The following is a 27,782-nucleotide window of genomic DNA, read 5'->3' as shown; positions in this document are numbered from 1 at the left end:
CAGTAGTAAAAGCAGGTGTACATAATCAAGTTAATGATTAAGTTTCATATAAGTGAAAGCACTTGCGTGGGTGTATCCAGAGTGTGTCACCAGTCTGTATGTTGCACCACACTTATACAGATTATACTTATCTCTGTTCTCTGTCCTCTGAAAAGGTCACAGGTATCTGACCTCTTCTGTCCTCCGAACCAGATGCAGCTGGCTTTTTTTTTTTAACCACGCTGCTTTATTTTTAACACTTTTGTTTCTCTTGTGGGATCTGTGATCATCATTCCTGTCAGTGCAGATGGCAACACATCATTTTTTTTTTCTCATATCCCTTCACTCACCTCTCTTGACTGCTCACATCTCCTCGTCCTGGACTTACTATAACACTTGACGGCCCTCCTCTGTTATCTCTCAACTCAAACTCTTCAAATTGAATTTCATTAAGAATTGTTGTTTTTTCTCAGTGAGGAATGTTTCATTGTTTACAAAACCACAAAAAATTACAAACTCACTTTCATGAAGACAGAGTGAAAGAAAAGATGGAGAGGGAAGCAGAGGGGAAAATAAGGGTCAAAGGGAGAATTATGACCGACATCTGAGGTAAACAAACACAGTTGTAAGAATAGCGACAGGAATGGATGAACAGAGACAATACATTTTTAATCAGAAGGTAAAAAATGTATACACTTTAAAGGCATGTCAATAGTTTTGTATTGTCACAGGTAGAGCACTGCCTCCTTACAGTAACTTTTCAGGCAACATATGTCCTACTATCCACCCTGACTCCTCACATGGGCAAACACGTTCCACAATTGTTCAATTAGCAATCAGAGCTTTAGCAATAATAGGGCTACAGGTGAGCTCTTCTGTTTTGAAGCAATGGATGCCAACAGGTGAGAGAGGCATAGCAAGGGGAGTGAGAGAAAGAGGAGGACAACTAGGAAGAGGGCGAGCAATAGCAAGAGCAAGGAAAGCTATAATCTCTGATGAGATACGGGCCACTTTGGTTGACCATGGTCTAACAATGAGGGAGGCTGGAGTACTGTAAACAGAAACCTTTATATTATATGTAGGCTATGAGATGGAACTATATCCCTACCTACACAATATTTACAGTATTGGCGAACAGAGAGAACATTGCCTGTGATGTTGATAAGGTATGACTTGCACGTACATACTGTATATACCGGTACTAAACACTGGCACATACATGCATTCTAAGCACATACAGTATATGCATACTCGATACGCAAGTCAAGAATAAAATCTTGGCCTAGACGGCTTCTCATAATTTATAGCCTTTTACTGCTAGATATTCTGCACCCTATGAGACCAGTTGGGAGAATTACTGTGGAGATGCTCCATTACCTCAGTACGTACTGTACACAGACCAGGTAACAGCACCACAAAAGCAACAGGAACATGTAAAAGATCGTTGGGTGTACATTACCTAAAATTCTAAAATTTGACAAAATCACCAGCTGTTACTACAAATGGTGTTTTCTGATGGCTGTTCCCGCTTCCCAGCACCATGTCACGCAAATGCATGGCTCTGTTTGTCTTTAGCATAGCCCAAGTGCATTCACATGTATACTCACACAAGCCTGTACACTGGTGGACCCCCCCCCCCCACACACACACACACACACATACACACAGGTCCCAGACAGAAGCCCTCCATTCAGTTATGTAACAAGGATTAGGTTCCACTATTTCCTGGCCCCAACAGTCAAAACTACGCGAGCTATTTTTAACCCTGGACCCCAATATAATATCAACAGACGCTTACCATAATGATGGCAATATTAACGGCCATTGCTGCTCATGTAGACATTTCCTCCTAACATGATATCCTGTGCATGGGCCTCCCTTTATAACACCAACAGCCATTGTCACTTCATTGACACATCTGAGGCTGCAACTCCAAGCTTTGGATCTGGAACTATTTTAAGTCTTATTTTTACTTCTTGAATCTTGTTGCTAAGTCGTGTCACAGTGATCAATCAACACTAGCCTGCTGAACAGTAGAAAGTGTTGAGAAGTAAGTGGAATGCAAAGCAAATGTATGTATGGGTCCTATGAGCCAAAGGTTTTGCAACGTACACACACACACACACACACACACACACACACACACACACACACACACACACACACACACACACACACAGTTACATACTATGACTTTGTTTGAAATAGTTGCTGTCACATTCCACAAGCTAATTCCTCTGGGGTCATTACCACTGGAAAACCAGAGGAAACACTAATTCTGTTACAGTGGCTTCACACACACACACACACACTATAAGCCAAAGGTTTTGCAACCTACACATATACACATATACACACACACACACACACACACACACACACACACACACACACACACACACTAAGCACAGCACAGAGGGAGGGCAGTTGTTCATCGCTCATGGATGTCTAATTGCTTGTGTCCAGCCAGGACACAAGGACCCAGGGTCATTTCTCCACAGGCATCGGAGGGGGCACCATGTTGTGGAGCTCACATGTCAAAGCTCTACTTGAACTTACAGTATACTGCTATATAAAAACATTCTCAGTCTATGAAAATATTATGAACTATGAATCACATTCAATTTAATGACTGGAAGTTATAAGTCAACTTTTCTAATTACAGTAAGAGGTATTTTTGGGTATTCTGGGTAAATATAGAATGTTGTCTGTTTCTGTATGAATGACACAGTAATGCCTGATAAATGAATATACAGCCACAGACAATTAAAAATCACCACTGTTGCATGAAGGCATAAGTCAGCTGTTGTTTTTCTTTGTTCATTTCATAATTAAAGGTCTACACGATACCTCAGGTTCATGATCCCCATAATTGTAAAACTAATATAAACCTCTATGCTATCTTGTTTTCAGTGGAGCACAAATTGTTAAATCATTTTTTATTGAAACAAGGTTTCATTCCATAGCAGCTGAACAATTGTATTTTTTTTACCCTTAACAAATTATGGAAAATAAGATGAAATGAGACTTCTATATTTGGTCACTGCTGTGTAAATTGACTGTGACTAAGTATCAGCATCACTGATTATCACACACCAGACTGAGTGTATTAAGCAATCCATTTCTAAATTAGCTGCAGCACAAGACACAAAGATGTACAGACACACAGGCACGTAAAACACAACTGAAATAATATTTCTGTCAAGCGTTAGTCATCAGTCGTTTTTTTTTTTATGTCAGAGGACCACCCTGTGTGAAGTAGACAAATAGAAAATATGGAAATGTATTCATACTGGATTAATTTTAATTGGTACTTAAGTAATTTTAACTAAACAATTTAAAGACTACAAGTATGTAACAATGTACTAATTCAGCCAGTGAGTTCACATGAGAGAAGAGTATCAGGAGATGAGATCTAAATTTACAAGTTTACTGTTTTGACTGAGCAGCAAAAAGAGAGGGACACCAGATGCAGGAAATGGACACATCGTAAACAACCTGCACATGAAATAAATTTGAAGTTGATAAACAATGGCAAACCTGTTGTGAAAACTGTTCTTTATGTAAACTAGCAGGCCAATGAATGAATGAAGTAAAGCTGAGCAGACAAGTAAGGCATGACCATTGATATTGCATTCAGTGTTTCCCTTCAACTATGGTATTGTACAGTTAATCTGATAAATAACGTCTTTGTGTTTGTTTGCACATATTGCTTGATTTTCTGTTCTGTTGTGCTTAAGATGTAATAAAGATCACAATGATTTCTGGGTAACGTGCATCTTGAGTGGCCATCATTGATCATCTCAACATGATGTCCAATTACTCAATGTTTATTGCAATGGATTACATGACGAGCTATAGTCTGAAAGGAAGTCAATAAGCGCTTGTTAAACCACTACCGGAACACACCATTATGGCTGAAGAGGGGGAAGATGGAAGAAGAAGCACGTCAGCACTAGTCCAAATGAATAATTAGCCATATTGGTTTAAATCAGCATTGTGCCTACAGCATAGCAGCGGTGGAAATAACGCTTTGCTGATTTGATTCACTTCGTTCAGTCGTAGTCACTGACTGCAGTTGTGTTCAAATGCACTATTCAACAGTACGTTCACACAACCTGATGTTCAGCACTGATTCAGACTGTCCTCAGTTTAGTAGCTCGATCAGTCTGTTGGTCGTCCAAGCTGTTCAGTTAAGTACTAGCCACCAAAATCACTGTAAATCTCTGGGCAGTTGTGGCCTAGCCTGTGTCCGGGAGGTATCGGGAGGTAACCCAGACCGACAGGATTAATCTTGGTGGGGAAAGTGAAAGAGCAGCACCTGCCCCTCCCTCATTCCCCTTGAGCCCTTGAGCAAGGCCCTTAATCCCAACTACTCCAGTGGAGCTGCTCAGTGGCCTGCAGATCAGACTGTGGTTGTACTGGGCTGCTTCTAGGTGTGAACGTGTGTAACTTTGGGAATGTGATCAGGTTGTTCCTGCAAGAAAGAGGCTTCATCTCAGAGAACCTTCCCTGAATAAATAAAGGTTAAAAAAAGTGTAATAGCTCACCAGCCTTATTATTGTTACTGTGGCTCTTACAGTACTGTAGAAAAACCTACTTTAATATGATACTGACTAATATATAGTACAATGTTCAGGCATTACTGATCTGCAGATTCTGCACAATGTAAGAGAGTAGGACCAATCTGGTCTGTATGTCTGCCTACACTAAGCAGCAGATGCTTGGACAAATTTAGACAGGTGAGGCGAGATCATAATTCTTATAATGCTCTCTCTCTCTAAAACACACACACACACTCTCACACACACACACACACACACACACACACACACACACACACACACACACACACATACATACACACACACGCACACACGCTTATATACACAAAAACTAGTTACTTACCATGCAACTTACACACAAATACACCAACTACCCCCACACACTCAGTCAGACACACACAGTGTCTATCTTTAGCTGTATAAATAGGGGTGTAATTAATGTTTAGATGTTGGAGTCATGAGGTGGAAACATGAACATTTAAACTGCTATTAATTTCTCATCAGGGGCCGAGAGACAGAGGGAGGGAAGAGGGATGGAAAGAAAAAGTATTTTGTCCACTCATAAAAAGCAACATTGTTTTTTAGTAAAAGGAAACTTGACAGATGATCCCAGAAAGCAGCTGAAAATACTGTATTAACACAAATTTAAACAAATGGACAAATAGAATACAGGTAGTTTTGGTGTTCGATATACAATTGCAATACATGCTGAGGCATGGAAGGGAATTACACTGTAAGTATTTATACAAACACTTTATTCTACTATTGAACAGCATGTACACCCTCATTTCAATTCTGCCCTTCATTAGTCTGAACAGCAGACTGTGATTCAACCATTTGACTGTTTCAATCACCAACACACAGCACTCAGCAATTTTTACACCGGTAAGTTGCCAACTTTGGTTTCAATCAGAGGGTGAAGGCCAAAAAGGTTGTCTGCAGATCCTTAAAGCACACTTGTCAGTGTTGAAACTTATTTTAAGACAGCAAGCTTTTATTTATAGTCTCCAATTAAATTTAAGTAACATGACCATCTGATTTTTGCACATTTGATCACCTCAGTGGGCGACCACCTGTTTCAATCCCTTCTCACAGTCTTTCCTGTCTTCTCTGTAGAAACTGTTCTACAAGTTTTATAGTTTGACCTATTCTGACCTCCAACAATTATTCAGATTAAACAAGTTCTGAAATGTATCACTTTTTGGTGGAGCTGTTCACACCTTAAGCAACATATGCAATTTGTGACAATGGGTCAAGTAGACGCTGGCTTATTATTAGGCGTCACAAGCAAAAAAGGTTGGAAACCAGCCAGGAAGATCTTAAACTGTCACTATAAGACTAAAAGTACAGCAGAACCACCTGGGCCTCTAACTGTATCACTAGCCTCCTCTGTGTTGTTCTCTGGTCTGGCGTTATATTGCGTGTGCATGGCCAAATGACCACTTAAATGGTAAATTACCTCTAGTGACATAACATGCAGTAAAGTCACAATAGATGTAGATGGGGACTGAAACTCTGTCAAATGACCTCCCTCTCGGTTTGGGAGCCACCTCCCTGTGTCCCGCTCCTCCACCCTTCCCTGTTCCCTCCTCTCTCCACCCCTCTCGGTGTTATCCCAACGCTGCACCGGTGCGCTCAAAAGCGAGAGCGCAGACGGAGCGGATGCTAGTAGAGAACTGAAAAAGAACGAGCAGAGAAAGCTTTTTGCAGTGAAATGTGGGTGAAATAAAATCACCTTGCTAGCGCAGCATCAGTGTCCGATCAGCGGTAAAACGGAGCGCCTGTTCGTCCCCCCGCTTCAGCACCGCAGGGAGGAGACACGCAGAGGAGGAAAGATTCCCCTAAACGCAGTGAGAGCGTCGGATGAGAAGAGGAGAGCGGAGGGCATCGGATAGGCAACAACAAGGAGTAAGTAGGCTACACAGAGAGAGAAGTTGTTCTCAAACTTATTCATAATCTGGTGCAGTTTGTGAACACGTTTCATCGCTGCTCACTCTTTTCAAACAGTATTGCATTATTAAAAAAAGTTTTCCATCCCATCTAAGATATTTTTTAATACAATATTAAAAATACATATTTCAGTAAAAATAACATGTAGCTCATGCAAGTTGTTTCACCTGTCTTACTTCTCCACCGAGTGAGAGATGAAGGTGTGTGTGAGTCATTGGGTTTGACGCAGCAGCTCATCTTTCTGCACAGCCGCATGTTTGTTTTAATCCATTAAATATGTATTCTGTTAAAATATTTCGACTTCTCAAAAGCACCTAAACATGTGGAGTCTCAGTTGTTACACTCACTTATTCTATTATTTGGATACACTTTTAAATTATTTCTGAAGCTCAGTATCCTTTTACTTGAAAACTAGAACCACCTAATATCAGTTCCCATTAGACCACAGAGTGCTTCTAAGGTGACCCTGATGAAAGATTATTTCATACTGTATATGTTTTGGTCAAACCTTTATGTGGAAGGTAATCAACTTGAGTGCTTCTGACCTTTTTTTGTTATTCTCATCCTGATAGAATTTGGAATATTCAGTATAAATAGTGACTCTTTCAAAGAAAAAGGCTTACAGTAAATCAGTGCTTGTTATCTCAGTTTGGTGGAGACCACATAGTATCACCCATGACCTGCAATGGGAATATATTGTGGACTAAAATGCAAATGTTCATTTGGGTTAGTATTATGTTTTGTAGTTTATTTTAATCAAGAAAAAAAGCACAGTTATACAATATAATTTGATTGATGTCTGTTGTTAAAATGTTCCTTTGGCCTTAACAGTTTTGGGGCTTCGAAATTATGTCACCTCTGCTCAATTGTAGTATCAATTTTCATTAATTTTAATTTTTATAACATTTTTTGGGTCAAAACTTCATTTCTCTCCGCTTCTGTCTGAGTGATCCTCCCCTCCCGGCTGCTGCTCTTTTTTCTCTACTCCTCCCATCATCCCTCTCTCCAGACATCTCTCACACACACACACACACACACACACACACACACACACACACACACACACACACACGGACACGGACACATGGACATGCACTATCATACTCTGGTCTACTCCACACAGTAGGCAGAGGCGGGGCCACCAGGGTGTCCAGGGTGTCACAGACCAGCACCCTCTTTCTCCATCCCTCTCTGTCTCACCAGACAGATCAACAAACTCTGTATTCCTTATTTATCCTTGCTTTGTCATTTTTCTATCTTTCAAACCACATCCATCCACTTACATTACAGTAAGGATGCACAGCTAAAAGTGTTTGACCAGAGGAAGAGAGCAGAGATAGGGAGGGGAAGAAATGTGTGGGGAGAAAATCTCAATGCTATTTTCTAATTTCCCCTGACAGTGGCAGCTCCAGACTTATTGGACCCTAAATCAGCCACTCACAACACCAAGCCCCGCCTCTCCTTCTCCACAAAGCCAATCACACTGACTCCCCAGGAGGAGAGTGAGGTGAGAGACAAAAGAGAGAAGTTACACAACCAGATTTTAAAAGTAATTTTTTTTTTCACAAGGCGCTTAGAGGGGAAGTTTCTTTTTCTTCTTTTAAAAAAGATTTATTTCAGGAGACCTCCTGTATGTATGTGGGTTGTAGGTGGTTGCCACAGTGATGAAATGGAAGACGGTGACAGCAATCTTTCTTTTGGTGGTTCTGTACCTGGTGATGGGAGCAGCAGTCTTCAGATCCCTGGAGCAGCCTCATGAGAGGTAGGCAGGTTAAATATATCGGTCTACCTGTCTGTCTGACTCATGACCAGGAAAGCCATCCACCCATCTATTCATCCTCTATTCATCCTCTATTCATCCCAATGTTATTGACATTCTGTCTACTAGAAAAAATCTTCTTTTTCAATGCATGTATTGAGCCTGCATGTATGTGCATGCATTAATTCCATATCATTATTGACCCATTTTATATCTTTCTGTTATTTTGAAAATAAATGTTGTCTTTATAGTTATCAAATGTATAAATGTAAATGTATTTATGTGTAGTTTGTCTAAATACTAAAGATAATGAAAAATATTAGTCCTAGTGCTCCACTAGACAACTGCAGAATAGATGTAGACTACTGAGCACATTAGTCCTAATCAGAAGTCTTTACATTTCCTTTACTAACAGAGTTCAAAGTGCTGCTGCTAGTTTGATTTTCACTGAATGGCTTAGAGCCAAAATACAGTATTAACTAACAACATGTTTTTTACAGTTTAAACTAAATTGCTGTACAGTTATTAATCATCTCTAGATGTACACTAATTCAAAATAAGGGATTTTGAGGAAGGGCGGACTCTTATAATAAAATATGAAAACATAATTACAAATATTTTTAAGCCTCACATTCTTTCTTTCTCTCTCCTAGTGCCCAGCGTTTGGCCATCCTGTCCCAGAAGCTGGAGTTCCTGTCCAGACACTCCTGTGTCAACCAGAGCCAGCTAGAGGAGCTGGTTAAGGTGACACTGACCTCTCTTACTGTAAACATTATTTAAGTTTTGTATGTGTTGTACATAGGGTGACCAGACGTCCCAAAAAATTCGGGACAGTCCCGAGATCCAAGCAGTTGTCCCGAATCCCGAATCCTGCCCTAATTGTCCCGAAAATTAGAGCAAAGTCTCAAGAGCAGACTCTGGAGTAGTTATAGTCTGAACATTAGAAACTGTTCATGGTGGTTTTTAACTGAGTTGTCCTGCAGCCTGCTCCTGTCATCACCTGAGTTCATGATTTTAAAGATTTGTTATTTGTATTTTCGGGTTTACAAGACAGACAGTTGAGTTTCTGAATAAAAATAATAAATAATCTTGGTGCGGATTTTTGAAATTCATGTAGTGCAGGCAGCCACGAGAAGGAGTGATTGGATTTAACTGATGTTAAAGCGCAGACATGACAGACAGTTGGTCGGAGTTTTGAAATTCATGTTACACCCCCCCTCCCCACCCCCAGTCTCGTCCCGAATTTTACCCATTCTCATCTGGTCACCCTAGTTGTACACCACAGCTGCAGTAGTTTCAGCACCATGGACAGCTCCTACTGTTTCACAGGAGTAGAAGGAAGAAATGTGGAGCCACAGAGAGTTTAGCCCAGTCCAGTGTTAACTGTTTGATAATCTTTGAACTTAAACATAAAATTTAACACAAATCTCTCTCTCTCTCTCTCTCTCTCTCTCTCTCACTCACTCTTTCTCCCCTCCAGCAAGTTGTGTCTGCTATCCGTTCAGGAGTGAACCCTGCAGGGACACTGACCAACCACAGTAGCCTCTGGGACCTGAGCTCCGCCTTCTTCTTTGCTGGAACTGTGATCACAACCATCGGTAGGATACACACACACACACACACACACACACACACACACACACACACACACACACATACATATGAGGGACATACACCATCTCTGTGTTTATTTAGACCACCATTGGTTCAGACTGATTAAGGACTATCTCATGTAGTAGATTTTCTGGTGTGAATGTCTGATGTGTTACCCACCTAAGTATAAATTCGGTATGAATTCAAATTATTTAATGTCATTTCAATTGAGCAAATGTGTTTTGTTTGCATTTATGTGCAAACTCGTCAGAATAAAGCTGTTATGGTCGCTTATGTAATCCGACTTACTGCTGTAGGAAGTGGAGGGGTTACTGATTCTATGTGTGCTTCCTGGATTTAATCAAACTAGTACTAGGTGCCGTTTATATTACCATTATTTTTTCCATTTTCTTCTTTTGTCATTTACTCACAGCTACTTGTAGAAGGTACCATTGGATCTGTTACTTCAGAGGTTCAGAGGGTACAATCTAAACTAACAAGATAGAACTTTTGACCCAACAAATAGGGATTCATCTCACCTGTTGCTTTGTTATATCGGACCATCTGATGACATGGTTTAGCTTGCTAAATGGATACTGCGTCTTGGTAGTTTCACTTATCACGACAAGTGTTTTCACTGTTGTGGGAAGCATGAAATGGTGATGTATATTCTCAGTCTTTTGTTTCTTTCTGTCCTTTCTGCAGGTTTTGGGAACATCTCTCCCCACACAGAAGGTGGAAAGATATTCTGCATTGTCTATGCGTTGCTAGGGATACCTCTGTTTGGCTTCCTTTTGGCTGGTGTAGGAGATCAGCTCGGCACCATATTCGGCAAGGGCATCGCCAGAGTGGAGAAAATGTTTGTGGTGAGTCTGGGGTAACATACAAACACATAAGGTTTACAGAAACTGTATTTCACAGGAGAATTCACATAAGTTTATTGTCTGCAGAGGGCAAGTCTGTATAGGCTAACCTGATTAATTTACATCAAAGGTCTCGCAACAATTTCCTCACCCACACTAGCTTTTAGATATTATTTACAAAAGGCTGACATCTGCTTTAACTACCATGCTATGTATTGGGCGAGATGGTTTGAATTCTATATCATAGTATAGGTAATTATTCGATGACACATTGTAATATAGTTAATTTTTTGGAAAATCAGTTGAGTTGAATTGTTTATAGATAAATGAACTAAATTCAGATTCTCTGCAGGCTGAGAAAACCTTACTGGCCTAGAAACCATGAAAAAAACATTTTCCACAAAAAGTAAAAATCTACAATGTAAATGCATCGGAGAGCAGGGGGCGGGAGGGTGTGTGTGTGTGTGTGTGTGCGTGTGCGTGTGCGTGTGCGTGTGCGTGTGTGTGTGTGTGTGTGTGCGTGTGCGTGTGTGTGTGTGCGTGTGTGAGAGGTCCACTTTTAATGCAGGGCTAACCAGCCCTTTGACCTGAATTTACACATGAATGAATAATTTTCCATCTGAGTGACATACTGAGAGGATTTTTGTGTGTAAGGGCTTGATCTTTGAGCTTTAAACTGCTAATAATTGCAATTACAGTAGGTCATCTTTAAGCAGCTGACTCCAGAACTCAAACAGAGTATCTAAAGTATCTCAGTCTGGGATCTAGACTTATTAAAATGCTAAAACTATCTAAATGAGAAGCAGGTCTCTTATAATAGTTGTTTTTGAACAGTAACAGTGTCAGTATTTCTAAGATGAGATGGGTCAGGCTTAAAAACGAGGCTTCATTATTAACATGTTGTAACGAGCCTGCACATCCCAATAAGAGAAACAAAACTCTCACAGTTTGTGGTCAAGTTTTCAAAGTAGAAGTTGCTGCTGTGAATAACTTGCTCTAGTCTTGAATGAAATGAGCAGAAGTGTATATTTTTTAGGCCTTTATTGTTGACAGGACAGCTTAGACATGAAAGGGGAGAGAGAGGGGGAATGACATGCAGCAAAGGGCCGCAGGTCGGATCCAAACTTATGGCCGCTGCGTCGAGGACTGAGCCTCTGTATATGAGCGCAGGCTTTACTAGGTGAGCTACCCGGGCACCCAGAAGTGTGTAATTTAGAACGATTTGCTCTTTCTGCTGCTCTCAGGGCACCTGGGGGAATCAGTAATAAATATTGTGATTAAGGCTAAGGACAGAGGACAACAGTTCATTGTGTAAGGGAGTCTTTGTCAAAGCCTTATTGCTCTGTGAGCATTATCCTCAGTGAATGCTGTAGATGGCTTTTCTTTTCTACTGCACCCTCGGGACCAATTTATGAAATAATGCTGTTACTGCTTAAAGCATCTGGTTGTTTTACCATTTTACTTCAAAAACAGTGTTCAGTCAGTCCTCTTCTTTGGTCCGGACTGAAATATCTCAACAACTGTTAGATGGATTGCTCAGAAATCTTGGACAAACATTCATGCTTTCCAGAAGACAATTTCTACTGACTTTGGTGATCCTCTGGCTTTTACTCTATGAGTGTGACATTTGGTTTTGAGTGAAATGTCCCAACAAATATTAGATGGATTGCCATGAAATTCAGTGCACACCTAAAGTCCAACTTGGGATCAATTGAATTGTAATCACTTGGCTGACCCTCTGACTTTTCGTTTAGTTCCATCAGCATCATCAGGTCAAGATTTCATTTCATCAAATATTTTGGTTTGTGACCAAATAACCTGCAAAACTCATACTATTCACATAATTCCGAGCTATACTTTGTGTTTAGTGCCAATTAGCAAATCTTAGCATGCAAGGTTGAGAATACAGCTTTCCTTAACTTTTGTCCCACTTACTTCCAAAGACCTTTAACAAACGATGAACACTGAGGATCAAAACTTCATGTATGTTTGCAGTGATCCCAAACAGACCGGATCTCTAGAAGTCGTGAAGGTACCTGTTGCATCATATTTCTGATTTTCTCTGCCTCTCTCTCTCCTGCAGCACTGGGACATCAGTCAGACAAAGATCCGGGTCATCTCCACCTTGCTGTTTGTGCTGTTTGGCTGCCTGCTGTTTGTGGCGCTCCCAGCAGCCATCTTTAAACACATTGAGGGTTGGTCTGCGCTGGAGTCCCTTTACTTTGTGGTCATCACCTTGACTACCATAGGATTCGGAGACTTTGTGGCAGGTACAAACACAAAGCAAATGATTGAATATCAACATAGACAGACACGGAGAGACATACAAGGCTATCTGTCTCTCTGCATCATGCCTGTTCATCTCACCAGGTGGATTCTACTGGATATGTCACAGTCATTGTCTCTGTCTGCCCTTGTCTCTGTGTCTAGGTGGTTCAGACATAGAGTACTTAGATTACTATAAACCAGTTGTATGGTTCTGGATTCTGGTGGGACTAGCTTACTTTGCTGCCATCCTCAGCATGATAGGAGACTGGCTCAGAGTCATCTCCAAAAGGACGAAAGAAGAGGTATGAGACTGCTGGTTTCATTTGCTCCTTCATTCATTGGCTTTTCTCATTCTTTCACAACACAGTTTTCTCTCTACATACCTGTTTATCTGTCAGTGTACATGTTTACACCCACTTTGTCTCTTTCAGTACAGTGACACACAGGTTATTTTTGCTACTCGCGTTACAGTGCCATGTCCCCGCCCTCAACTTTTGCCCTCTGCTTAAACTCATTTCAATGATAAGACTGTTTTCTAATCCAATCCACTGTCTGCCATCCTAACACATAAACGCAGTCATATGCCATTACCGTGAGCATCTCCAGAGAGAGGTCATTTGGACAATGTGTGATGATGTGTGATGATCAGAAAATGTATCCAATCGAACTGTGTGTGCTCTAAATATAACACAGGTTATGCAAATACAGTTGATTGTTTCCTAATAAAACGAACATCCGGGAGTTTTTACAGGGCCCTTAATTGAGGCTATATCTACACTACTACGTTTTGGTTTAAAAACAAATATTTTTGCTACATCCACGTCACGTCCACAATACAACAGCAAGTCCGACCCCCTTAAACTTAGACATTTTGGCAACACTGCTGGTATGAAACTCTGGGGTCGTTTTGTAGTCTGGACGGGCCCAAAGACCTTTGGAAACAACGATGCACATCAGTCCGTCTTATAGCTTAGGTAGGCTTACATACATTGCAGGAAATGTTCCACCTCATTGTCGATCCAAGCAAATGAATCCCTGGTCTTATTTTTCTGTATTTTCAACTTATACATCCATGATTTTCAACCACAGAGTAATGTTAAACTATCTGCTTCCTGTCTACGCCAGCATGCACGTGCCTAATGTATGCAATTGTTTATTGGTGATATCAGATGTATTAATATTGACGTAGATTAGTTCTGCTATGGAGCAAAAAACTATTGTGTGGATGTAGATCGTTTTTGTCTCAAAATGTGTGTGAAAAGTAGTAGTTTAGATGTAGCCTGAAAAAACTGGAGAATGATATAGACAATACCTTTGTTGTAATTAGATTTCATTGGTGTTTGGCTTGTAGTGAGAAGTGAGCATGAATAAAGATTTGGTCATACATTTTAGCCAGTGTTAGGTTAAAATCAGGAGCAGTTTGACTTTGGATATGTCAAGAAGGTTCGGGAGACTTTGATGAATTACACAGAAGCATTTAATGAATTTCTTTGGAGTAGAATTAAGATTAAGCAGTACAGTTCAACCACAGTGCAGTGTCATGTAGTGCCAACCCAACTCTAAAGTTCCTGTCTTCCTGAAGGAGTATTTAAACTCATGCTGGACAAGACTAGAGAAAAATTGCTTCTTTACTGAAGATGCTTTTGGATCATTGACAACAACTATTCTTACCTACATAACAAGTCACGTTGTAGGTACCCCAGATCACATGCATCTTCTGTGACAATCTGGGTCAAAGAACATCTTATCCAGCGTTTCTACTACCGCAGTTTCTGTGTGTATGAGTGTTAGTTATGTTGGACACTGACCTGAATGAGACCTGGGGTACCACTGTCTCAACTTACATGAGTTTGTAAGCTGGAAGTTCTAGCAAAGTCAGTTCTTAACTAACGAACATATTGTCATAGAAGAGTTTCAGGGAACAATACTTGTTTCTTCAACAAGAACATGCTGACATGACATGTTGTACCCATTAGTTAAACAGTTAGTTGAATGATACAACTGGTGATGCATGTGTGCTTGTGTAGCGTGGGTGTGTTCACTAATGCTCCCCATGGGTTGTTTTGCTAAAGTCCTGCTGTGATATGTGATAATCTTACTGGCCTGTAAACATGTCTGTGTCATTATCATTATTCACTGTGATATAGTCACAGAACTAGAGGCAGTATTTGAAGTGTGTTGACTTCAGTAATAGCCTTTGTTGCCCTGAAATGATAACATAACGGCTCTAGTCCCCTTTAATAAGACATTAGGACAAAACTGAAGCACGTTAGTTTCCTATTAAGGCACTTAAACATCCTGGTTAAACAAAGGTTTTTTTTGCTTCAGCTATACTTTCTTTTTGTGTGTCAGTCTGCCTTTTTGTCTCAGTGCTCATCTGTCAGTGTTTTGTCAGCCTGCCCTTTTGATTTTAGGAGAAGTTACTTACTGTACAATACTGTATTTCATTTATGAATGAAAACAGAAGCAACACTGGAAAACCTGGCTGTATTCATTAGTAGTAATTAGCCTGTCGTGCCATTAAGTGTCATTATACTGTGTTTGAAACATTTGTAGAAAAAGTGGTGACGTAACTTTAATATTAGTCTTTTGCTCCATTTTTATTGAGGCATTTCATGGCCTTGTGTCACAGTTGGCAGGGGCGTCGGACTGGCATGAAGAAGGGGACTGAGTATACAGGGCCCTCTTGTGAGGGGGGCCCACAAAGATACTAGAATGAATGGCGGTGGAAGCAGGGAAGGGCCCATAAAGTACAGAGTCCAGAATTTTGTGCTAGGACCTTGACAGTTGGTATATTGAGTAAAAAACAATGCGATGTAGTGAGTAAAATTCTATTCAAATCAGATTCTGCGGTTTTCTGAAGACAGACAGAATTGGTCAGTGATTCTTATTAATTTAAATTAATGTAAAGACAGTAACGCAATGGCTGTGTTTTTCATAAATTGATTTTGAAATTAGACTAATTTTTCATATTCAAATGCTTTAGTTTTGGATGTCAGATTAAAAAGAATAATATACATATTACACATTTTGTTATCTTAAGGTGTACTCAGCTGTGTGTCACATTTTCCATGGCTGATTAATACATTGTGCAGTCTTATCAAGTTGCAGATAGATTGTTTTAATGTTATTAATTTGACTTCCTGTGACATCGTCACTCCCCGTTTCTTTGTCGTTCTGTATTTTCTCTTTAAAAGGCTGAAGACAAAACACAAAAGTGTTGCTTTTGACTATTTCTAACTCTAGTACTCTCGATTATTAAAAGACCATACCATGGATATATATGCTATAGCCATTGTATTTATCTAAACAAATCATACAAAGGGACAGAAGATGAAATAAAAACTTTCAAACATGGACATCATACGAGTCTTGGATGTCTTAGTGTCCATGGGTAAAACATTTTCAGAGCAGTGACAGTTTGAATGAAGTTGCATAAACACATGGAGATAACATGCAGGAACTTTGTCAAAAAGACAAAAAGACTGTTCACTGTGATGGAAAATTTCAACAAAGCCTCTGCATGATGATTTTACCATTAAACTGAACTGAGTGGAAACCAATAGCTGTCCAGAAGGTGTCTGGAAAATGTTACTGCAGTACTAAATGCTGTTCCACATGTTCTCTTCTACTCTATTGCTCCTCTTCTTTATTTCTCTCTTTTATTTCATTTTAATTTTATATTTTAGTCGTTTAACTGCACTGTCATCAAAACAGGAATTGTTTGCTCAACATTTTAAGAAGCAAACCTGCCATCCATGTGCATCCCTCTGTACCCTCTACTTACTTCACTCTCTCTTTCTCTTCCTACAGGTAGGAGAGATCCGAGCTCATGCTGCAGAGTGGACGGCTAACGTCTCAGCAGAGTTCAAAGAAACACGGCGACGTGTTAGCGTCGATATCCATGACAAGTTCCAGCGCGCCGCCTCAATTAAACGTAAACTGTCCTCGGAGCTGGGATTCAGCCCTGGCCCTGAGTTCACTCTGCCCAAGAGGATCATGTCGGTCAATTTCAGCGAAGAACGGGATAGGAACGAGAGGGAGGCCGGGCTGATGGGCCTGACCACACCTATGGCTAGAAACGGCGGTTTATTCATGAACGGTTTGGACCCAGAGAGAGGCGATATCTCAGTCATTGAACACCTCAAGTAGAAAGGGAACCGTCAACACCTTTTAAGATCTTTTTTCCATTTGTGAACATTGGTGTTATCAGTGCTGAGAATGAAATGTTTTTTTTTTATTTTCAAAGCAAGAAGAAATGAGAATGTGGTACTTTGTGACCCCAGCAGGGACATCTTCACCTCCCTGCAGGGATGTAAGCCTTGCTTAAGAACACTTCAGTGGATCTTTGACAACAGAACTTTTTTCACCACCCAGTGAAACAAAGAGCAAGAAGAAAACAGAACATGAATTACTGGGTGTCTGTAATCTAAATCTCACTCAGGTTTTTGGAATAAAGCAGAGTAGCCCAGTTAACCCTTCTCTAAAGGGACAAAGAAATCTAACATTTCCAACATAACATAAAACTACAGTATTTGGCAGACTATTTGGTGACCTAATATGTCTGTGTTTGCAGCAGAACTTAAAAACAATTTGGTTGTTGTTTTTTTCATTTTCTTTCTTTACTGGACGGTTGATAGTAAAGACGCAGACAGAAAACATGGAGAGAAAGACAGAGAAGGAAGGATAGGACATGCAACAGAGGTCAAACCACGGGGTGGGTAGCTTTACCCCTCGACCAAGTTTTTAAGGACGTCGCTGTCTACCATCTGAATGCAGAATGACACAGACAATCACAGTCGGGTGTAACTGAAACAATAAATTATATGTAAGAGACGTTACTTATGGTGGGATATGATATCGGAAATGTAAAAGTTACAGAAGATGGTGAACTACAAAGATGGAGGACTCTGATGGGGAGAGGCTGATTTTGTGCTAAATTACTACAGAATGTAAAGATTGTGAGATGATGGGAAATTATATTGTTTGGACTACAGACAGCTGTATTGAACTACAAAGATGGAGGACTGTGATGTTGATCAAGCTACAAACGCTGAGTACAGAGAATCTCTGTTTGAGCTCATATTAGAGCTGTATTTATCTGATTTCCCTCTTGGGAAAAGTTAAAGAAAATATGTCAGTCCTGAACCAAGACTGAAATATGAAACTAAAGAGCATGTGCAGTTTAAACCATAGACAGTAAAATAAATGGACACAGCGACGCCATATACTTCGACAGAGAGCAGTGAAGTCACTTTTCCGGTGATGGCTGAGCGTTACTGCGCAGCCTCAAACTGAGCTTGACGACGTAGATGTGACGTGAGCAACCTGTCTGAAAGTTGTAAGTCTTCTGGTAGCTGTGCCAAGACAAATCTCAATCATTCCAGAGACGGCGAGCGTAGGTATATGTAAGGAGATAACATAGACCCAGGCTAATTATTACTAACTAAAATACTGGTTAACATAGTAGTTAAACTTAAACAGGTAATGTAAGTTGAAACTGCCTGCGAGCTTCTCCTGACTATTGTATTGTTGTGTTTCTTTAGAAATAAACAATGGACAAATAGAGTCTTTAAACGCTTCAGATGTAAAGTTATTCGCTGTCAAAGTGATGCCAAAATGAAAGGGAGTCAATGGGATGCTAACAGAAGGTGATGGCTTGTTAGCCTAGAATATGCCCATAGAAGGTACACTTTCCGGATGCTCGCTTACCTCCTTGGTTTAAACTGAACATGCGTTCTGTATTTAACTTTCACCATCATTGGCTGACTTAAAGCAACACTAGAGAACTTTTCCCGCTTCGGTCCCCCTGCAGGTTGGAAGCGGAACTGTCCATTACATTACATTGTCCAGTTCATGCAAACTACAGATCTGCTGCCGATCTGGCAAACTTGCATAATGTAATATAATGGACAATTCCTCTTCTAACCTGTGGGGGGACTGAAGCGGGAAAAGTTCTCTAGTGTTGCTTTAAAGCAACACCAAAGCACTTTTCCTCTTTGAGCCCCTACAGGTTGGAAGCAGAATTGTCCATTACCGCTGTCGTATGCCCAATTCGCCCAAATCTGGCAAACTTGCATAGTGCGGTTATAGCCGATAGAGGGCCGCAAAGCAAATGCAGAAGTGGTGTTCACCCTGTTACGAGTTGATGAACCACTGAAACGATTTTGGAAACATTATTTTAAGTTACAAAAGAATCTTTGGTGTTGCTTTAACTGAATATGTTTTAGAATCTAAAGCTTTTTCTCTGGTTTCACTATGCCCATTTTATAGCCATGTTAGACCTACAGCCCTGTTGTTTGTATCGTAGTAAGTCTTTACTTTTACTTTAGGCATCATTGGATGATATTTGTTTTCATAGTTGTGAAGAGGAAGAAGGTGGATGCGGTTCAAAGTGGTCAAAGTGTGTCGCTCTGATTCTGGATGTAGTTTTAAAAGAAATTAGAGCACTGAATGTCTATATGAGGAGATTCTTCAAACCATTGCTGTGCCTTAAACTCTTTACATTGCCAAACCAAGTCAAAGCACAACACACTGTGTGGTGGACAACTGATTTAACAAATGTTCCTACTTATTCATGTGTTATCAGTAACAATTGTGTATACTTCAACTGAAGAAAATGAGGTGTTTTATAAGCCCAATGCTGTTGGTGTTTATCCAGTCCAACAAAACAGTTGCTCACACTCATGATGTGCTACTGGCCTGGATCCACATGTGGCCAAATGCATCCAATACTTTGTGTTTCCTATAATAATATCATGTATATGGCTCAGCGGATTAAGAAAAAGACTGTTACAGGCTTGACTGTTTTAGTGTCTGGAAGCAGAACATGTTCACATATTCTGGGAAGTATCATATAACCTCTGATACATTTTGTTACTACTCTTCCAGCAAATGCTTCAGTTTACTCTCTGCTGACTAACTTAAAGCTGCTATAATATAACACAGTGAATTCCTTCTCTGAGTGGTGCTACCATATACAAAATGTCTTGCAACAACTCTGGAATTACAAACACATGTATCTGATCTCTATCTGTCATTGTCAGTCGTCATACGTACGTTTGTTGTCCTGGAGAACATTGTATCTCTACTGTAGTCAATTTAGAGTGGACACGTTTAAGAGTAAGAGTGGAAAAATCAAATCATTTTTGTTTACATTGTTGATTGTTGATTCACAGATGTGGATTCGCACATTGACAGACCATGAAAGTTTCAATGTAGTACAAGAATAAATTCAGTTTTAATGCCCACGTGTGTACACCTGCCGTTGAAAATGCACTTTGATTTAACAGCCTTTGAACGTAACAACATGCTATCCAGTCCATCCAATCAGAAGGCTTTGATTTAGTTATGTGGCATTACTGTAACAACTACAGGGTTAACAGTGACACACAAAAGTCCTTTTCACACTGAATTTAGCTGGCCGTGCTCTAGAGCAGGGTTAACCCCGAGTTTGTGGGGTAATCCCCTGAAAAACTACTAAGCCTTGGGCTAAAAGTTGCCAGTGTGAAACGGGGCTAACATTAGGTAACATTAGGTACATGTCCAACTGACACTTAACCCAGGGCTGAGAGAGAGAGAGAGAGCAGTGTGAACAATCCAAGCAAGATAATTTAACCCTTAGATTATTACTGACATACAAAAGGAGTATGAAACAATTTTATAGCTGACGGCTATAGATTAGGTGGACAACTGTAATGATGTAATGACAGAGAAAACTAGAAATAAGTCTGTGGCGCCGCTTGTAGTTTTATATGGTACCAGTTATACATTGAGAACAGCAGGTAAAAATCCTAATGAATCAGAAAACTTGCTACAAGAATAGAGTACAATTATAATTATTTGATCTTTCCCGTCCCAGTTGACTTGTATATGTGAGAAATTATTGTTTTACTTATACTGGACGTTCTAGCGAGTCTTCAATGAGCCCCCTGGACATCCTAATTGTACTGATAGAAAGAGTGAGGGAGCAGCAGGAAAGTCCTAAAGATGTTTTGACTCTTACTATAGCAGATCATAGCAGTCTGTATGGTTCAGTACTAATATTGAATGAATACAGTAGCCGGTTGGCCTGCCTTTGCCTTCTTCTCGTTAGCAAACATCGGACATTGTTAGCTGTGCTAAAATTAAACTAACTCTAATGCTTTCATTTTCTGCTAATGTGCTGGATAGGTAATGCTTTTAAAATTATAAAAACTGTATTTTTCTAAACTTTATGTTTTTACTTGTAGAGTGTTTCTACACTGATGGGAGTCTGGGAGAACACATTGTAATAATACTATCTATAGAGCTAATCTAAACACAATGTAACAAAGATTTTTGTATGATTTCTAACTTGAAAATATACAAGATGTCAATTATGTTTCTGTTTGCTGTCTTATTTAAAAGTGCTCAACCTTTGCTGTTGGTTCTGTATATCCAAAAGAGGAATATGCATAATATGATCATTTTAGCACAGTAACTGCTGCCGACCTCACAGAAAATCCCAGACAACAAAAGAAGATAGAGCTTGAGCGCTTCCATCTCCATTAGACAAAATTGTTGAATTACATCATACTTCAACAGTGATATAAAATACTTAAATACTAGCCTGGGTAAACCCTGACGAACTTCCGGCAAATTTGAGATTTGCTCTGCAGGTCAGTCTGGCGAAGAGCCCATTCAAACCCATTTCCAATGTCTTCAAAATTGAGGCACCAATCACAACCGCTGAGGCGGGCTTAACACCAATCACAAACGTTGAGGCGGGCTTTACGCGACGAGGATAGCGCAGCGACGGCGAGCAGCTTTTTGTTTACATTCAACATGACGGCTACCGATGTCAGTCTGACATATGCCGATTTTATACCGGTCAATGCTAGAATTAACTGACAACATAAGTTATACGAGTTACACTTCTCAAGGACGCACGCACACACGGACAGAGACACAGTCTCTTTTTCCTTTCTCTCAACTTCTCCGCCGTGTGTGGTGTGAAGCGCGTGTCCGCGCTATTCTTGCACATGTAGGGAGCCTCGTGAATTAACCTGCAACATATCAGCTGTTTGGAAATTCTTCAGCGTGTGTGCAGAAGATAACAAGTTAGCAATATGCAACACCTGCAAGGAGAAAGTAGGGCGTGGAGGGACCACACCTGAAAAGCGTCACCCGATCACCTCGTTGGTCTGATTGGTTGAAGGACTATCCAATGAGCCCAGAGGCATTTGAGTGGCGTCCGTTGGTGACGCCCCTTTGGAAATGAACTGTCAATGAACCTTTCCCAGACCCACTCTCAGTTACAGCTGAGAAGGGTCTGGTGTTAACCAGGCTACTTAAATACTGCAGCACGTTAATGCTAATATTAGCTAAACTTAAAGAATAACTGAAAAGCAGTGTTTCACTACCCTGTCTGGTTAAAAGTTTAAATTCTGTTGTAACTCTGACCCCATCCTGCATAACTGATGAGTGTGGTCAGAAGTGTACTCTGTCACACCAATTTATTAAAGTTTAACTTAGCATGTCCCTCATGACTATGTAAAGGTAGAGAGAAATATACTACAACATTTAGTCCAGTTTTCAGGGGCTTTAAAGACATGCAATGACCAACTCATTCTCACCACTATTTGGAAGCACATTAGTCAGTGTCTTCTCTTCTCTCACACAGTTCACAGGCAGTGAACCATAGAGGAATTTTTAGAGTTTAAACTTCCTGAATGATAGAGTGGTCTGATGAGTGTGACTGGCCAGTGGTAGCAGGTCTTATGATGCATGAAGTAAAGTTATCAAAGCAGGAAGTACATACCAGAATCCACAGACAGATACAGTACACTGGCTCATTGCACCATGATATTTTCTCAATTGATAGAGCACATCTTCATGCTAAGCTAACTAGCTGCTTGTTGTAGCTTCATATTTATTGTACACACGTGAGAGTAGTGTGGATATTCTCATCTCTTGGCAAGAAAGAAAATAAGAATATTTCAAATTCCTAAAATGTTGAACTACTGCATGTCTGGAGGGGTTGAAAAGTAGTAGTAAAGCAAAAAGGAGTACCTTGTTGCAGTCAGACAGAAATAAATCAAAATTCAAGAAAGGCACATATGCTTCTATATACAGTACATGTGACATGCAAATGTCTTTGCATTTTCTCCATTTATGCCAGCTGCTTGCCCAGGTACCTTGTCCATCCTCTGGTCTTATGTGTGGGTTTTTGGGAGGTTACATGCTCAGTATCGTATTCTAGGACAGGACACCTTCAGGGGTCACTTTACCTAAATTACAAAAACAAAACAAAAAGCATGGGCAGTTTTTGTATTAACTACACTATTTTCTCACTTCTAAAACTGTTCACAGAGAGGCCAGTGGATAATCTATAGTAATCCAGACATTGTACTTGAAAAGACATGTTGCTGGTGATGTCATTTTGCTTTGAGCACCACAAATAAATATCAGCAGCTGAGATCTTAAAATCAGACTGAATTGCCCTTTAAGAAGCAACTACACTACACTCACTGACCCCCATTCCATCCTGCCACATATCAAGATATTGGATTCAACAGTTTCTGAAGTTTCTTTTTGCCACATGCAGCATTATATATTCACCACACATCTTTGAAAGTAATTTCCCTGAGGGAGGTTAATGTTTGAAAACATTTCTAAATACAGAAGTCAGATGAACTGAAGCATCTAGTGGCTTTTATGTTGGTTTTATTTTAATGGGTTTTGCTTTTAGCTCTGTGCATATGGAGGCCATTCTTTGCTAGAGAGGTGCTGTAAAAAAGCAGCCTGGGGACACCGGTTATTAAAAATAGCTTATTCTCTGTGTGTAATTGAACATTATATTTCCATCCAAGAGGAGGCGTGTGCAGGGAGGCTATCCTGTATGCTGTAACTTAGTGAGAAGTCAAGCCAACATGGTCAGGCAGGTTTTCCCTTCATTTGTCTCTAAAAATATGCATTTGTAAGAATTCTTCAATCTAGTAATTTATCAATTACTTTTTAATCTGCGATCCTTTCTCATTTTCTGTTCTCTCTTCCTCTCTCCATTGGTTTCAGGCCTTCTTGTATCTTCTCACAGAGGACTCAGACATGTTGGCAGGTCACCCCCTGACAGAAGCCAGACAACACAAACTGATCCACACAGTCTTCTTTTCCCACCACTTTAACCGGACATGTGCTTCTTTTAACTTTTATAGGTCTACAATGTAATCCTATGGGGCAATTACACACCTTCAATGTGGGTCCACTAAAAGAGCTTGTTTTTGCCACTGATAAACTCATGATTTTTATTATAAATGTCCAATTATGGAAAGGACCCTATAGAGAAACAAACGTTTTACTTTACCTTTCGCTTGATCCGGTCCTTTTGTTTTTGTGTCTAACCAAATCTCGCTCGTGGAGAAGTCTCGTTCTGACTTGTTGCCGTAAGACAGAGGAGTGAGAGTTGGATTGAGGAGTTTTGGGAAGTGTTTGTTGCGTTGTAGTACAGAAAGTGTAGCTCAGTGTTATCTAAAAGATGTTCAATGTCATGGCTGAATATTTGATGATTTCGACAATGCGGATGAGTCAAGTCACCACCGCAAGACTGTGACAGAGACTTCTCTGTAAGGGAGACTTAGTTAGAAAAAGAAAGAAAAACATTTTCTCTCTGTGGTGTCCTTTCTATAATGTAGTCAGACACTTAAAATAACAATCTCAACCTGTCAGTAACAAACACAGCACTTTTAGTGGGCGTACATTGGTGGTGTGTAATTAACCCATAGGATTAAATTGCAGCCCGTTTTGTGGCTGTTGACTGCAGGGCTCTTGCTCAATACTGGATCAATTTCCCAAATTATTGACCTCATTAGTCACTTAAGCACAAAAACATGGGAAAATGGGGTCCAGGTTAAAAAATACCAAAGTTTCCCCTTTAAATGCACTACAATCAGTTAAACTCTTCTTTTTTGTTTCTTCCCCTCCGTCCTGTTCATACAAACTGGTCGACACTTCCTGTCAGTGACTCTCCTCTGGCCCTGAAAACTGCTGCTTACACAGTGTTGCCGGGTGAAGAATGGGACAAATCATGCATACAGCAGGGGGATCGACGGTCAGTCAGTCTGTCAGTTTTACAGACAGACACACACCCACATGCATACACAAACATATACTCTCTAGTCCGAGTGCCAGTGATAACACAGCTCAGCGAACCCATCCCCTAATTTCCCGTGTCCTCGTCCAGAGTTGGTTCTGGCACTGCAGCTTCCGCTAACAGCTCCAGCCAGAGACATCAGAGCAGGACATTATCCGCTCTGAGGTGTGTGACTGCGTCGTCTCCTCTCTGTTCCCATAACCCAGCTCGCCCTGCTGCCCCCTCACCCACTGCCAGTCAGTAAAAAAAAAAAGGAATACATGAGAGCGAATGATCAAACCAGGTCAATGTAAAAAAAAAAAACTCAGTGATGCTCCAAGAAGAAACTGATCAATATCTATTGTGTCTCCATCTTAATGTGTCCTTACACAGCCACAGAAAAACAAGAGGTCAAAAGGTTGGCACACATTAATAACTCTAATAGCTCTATGCACCAGAGGAGAAGATCAATGTTATTGATCCAAAGCAGTGTTCCTCAGACGCATCGTAAGGGTTTACCCAGAGAAATGGCACTCATCATTTCTGACATTTCACATCAGCCACAGCTCCCACGTGTTTGTATTGTCACGGCCAGCCAGCATGAAGGACACTTAATGGAAAAAGTTGTGGTGGTTTTTGTGCTATACAAACATTAAAATGTAATCCTGAATTAGAAATATAGAAAGGTTACATTCACCAATGGATAGCTGTCCTGTGCTGCGAGAAAACACGTGGGTCTATTTGAAAAGGAAATTCTAATAAGGTGGGTTTTGAAATTTGGTGTCGGACAAATAAAGGGCTGAGAGCAGCTGGTATATCCTCACCAACGAAACCTTTTGGTGATTTAGTCAACTTTAACCAGATGTTAAAGGAACACGCCAACTTATTGGGAATTTAGCTTATTCACCATAACCCCCAGAGTTAGACAAGGCCATACATACCCTTCTCATCTCCGTGCATGCTGTAACGCTGTCTGACGGCTCCAGCGGCATCAGGCCAGCACAGAACATGCAGGTAACTGGTTCCAGTAATCCTACTGCTCCAAATAAGTGACAAAATAACGCCAACATGTTCCTATTTACATGTTGTGATTTTTATAGTCACAGCGTGTACATAAAACAACGTAACATGAGACACAGCCATCTTCTAACTGTAAACAAACCGGGAACTATTCTCAGGCGGAAGAATATAGTACTTGGGCGGAGTGATATGCTCGCAGCAAGCCTGTCTGAGAATATAGTTCCCAGTTTGTTTGCTGTTAGAAGATGGCTGTGTCTCATGTTACGTTGTTTTTTTGTACACGCTGTGACTATACAAATCACAACATGTAAATAGGAACATGTTGGCGTTATTTTGTCACAATTGGGAGCAGTAGGCTAGCTGGAACCATTCACCTCCAGGATCTGTGCTAGGCTAAGCTAATGCTGGAGCCGTCAGACAGCGTTACAGCACGCACGGAGATGAGAAGGGTATGTATGGACTTGTCTAACTCTGGGGGTTACGGTGAATAAGCTAAATTCCCAATAAGTCGGCGTGTTCCTTTAAGGTGGACTGGAAGCTCATTTTGGCCCAATTTCCTACAGGGCTTGGAGTAAGTAAAGGTGGACTGGCAAATTATATGTTGACTTTAAAATTCAAAATGAAAATCTGATTAAACAATACGTTTGTCAGATCACAGAACAACACTTCCCTGTGTAAGGGGACAGTGCAACATATCGTATGGACATTAAATTCAGGTATTTAGTAATACACGTAATTCTTTTTAAAAATGTACATTACTTTTTCACTTCATCCTCTAATATAAATGTTTAGTCATGCTTCATGAATAAAATGTACTTCATCAACTGGGCATCCTCACGTATTATCAGTAGCATCTATAAAACAAACAGGGTTCTATGTAGGGTAAAGGCATTTCAAAGTCAGTTTGGCATTCTGAAAAATAACCAAACATTTCTTTCATACATTATATACAGTTGCTTGAGCTGAATTTATGCGTTTCACTTTTAATTTAGTGTCTAACTATATTCTAGTTTCTAATCGGAGGAATCCTATACAATTGTCTCATTAGATATTTTCCTCTACCAGCCTGAGGTGTATCCTGCACTGACAGTCACACTGATAAAAAATATTAACGCCGCACACTACTGTACACTCATACCAAACATCTTTTCTCCATATGGCTCAGGTTCTCCACCCTGTGGTGGCAGAGTGTATTACAGTGTATTGTATTACAGCTGCATACATACTCATGCTTCATGTAATTTCCTATATATATTATCAAAAGTTATCAAATAATAGCAAAGACAAGACACCCATGTGTATGAAACAAAGAGACCAGACAAGTTATGAAGCTTTTAAGGTTTAGTATAAAAAGGGCAATGAACTATTTGGCATCATTAACTATGTACAATGATCAATAACATTTAACTATACCTAAATAAAAAATTAAAATTAAAAAAAATGCAGATCTGCTTTCAAAGTTTGCTGCAAAGATTAGTAGTAAAGAAAAAAGTTTTGTTTTCATTAAAAATATCTAAAAAAATATGAAACGGGCAGAGCAAAAACAAAATCTCAGCTGCCATTAGACATGTTACAGGACTAATAGATGATGACCCATAGCGGTTATATACTATGTACAAAGTTCAAGACATCATTCTCACACACACACACACACACACACACGCACACACAGAAAACGAAAAACACAAAAACAGTAC

At 40.2% G+C, this 27,782-nt stretch overlaps 1 protein-coding gene across 1 annotated transcript; it reads left to right on the top strand.

Annotated features, from left to right (window-relative positions):
- The first annotated feature begins 867 nt into the window (after positions 1-867).
- On the top strand, positions 868-17,129 carry LOC114553080 (potassium channel subfamily K member 2). The gene is made up of 10 exons (XM_028574233.1): positions 868-881; positions 6,091-6,260; positions 7,895-8,001; positions 8,144-8,256; positions 8,907-8,997; positions 9,734-9,851; positions 10,552-10,712; positions 12,793-12,979; positions 13,140-13,279; positions 16,791-17,129. The coding sequence occupies exons 1-10, from the start codon at positions 868-870 to the stop codon at positions 17,127-17,129; spliced, it is 1,440 nt and encodes a 479-aa protein (XP_028430034.1).
- The last annotated feature ends 10,653 nt before the right edge of the window (positions 17,130-27,782 follow it).

Source organism: Perca flavescens, chromosome 1, assembly GCF_004354835.1.
Source record: "Perca flavescens isolate YP-PL-M2 chromosome 1, PFLA_1.0, whole genome shotgun sequence".
In the NCBI taxonomy this organism is placed as follows: Eukaryota; Metazoa; Chordata; class Actinopteri; order Perciformes; family Percidae; genus Perca; species Perca flavescens.
This window is presented reverse-complemented; position numbering and strand designations above follow the sequence as displayed.

What these genes read in the sequence shown, in the direction of transcription:
- LOC114553080 (XM_028574233.1), top strand. An exon ending in AACTGTGATCACAACCATCG is followed by an intron (nt 9,852 to 10,551) that starts GTAGGATACACA and finishes TCCTTTCTGCAG; the next exon opens with GTTTTGGGAACATCTCTCCC. An exon ending in ATTCGGAGACTTTGTGGCAG is followed by an intron (nt 12,980 to 13,139) that starts GTACAAACACAA and finishes CTCTGTGTCTAG; the next exon opens with GTGGTTCAGACATAGAGTAC.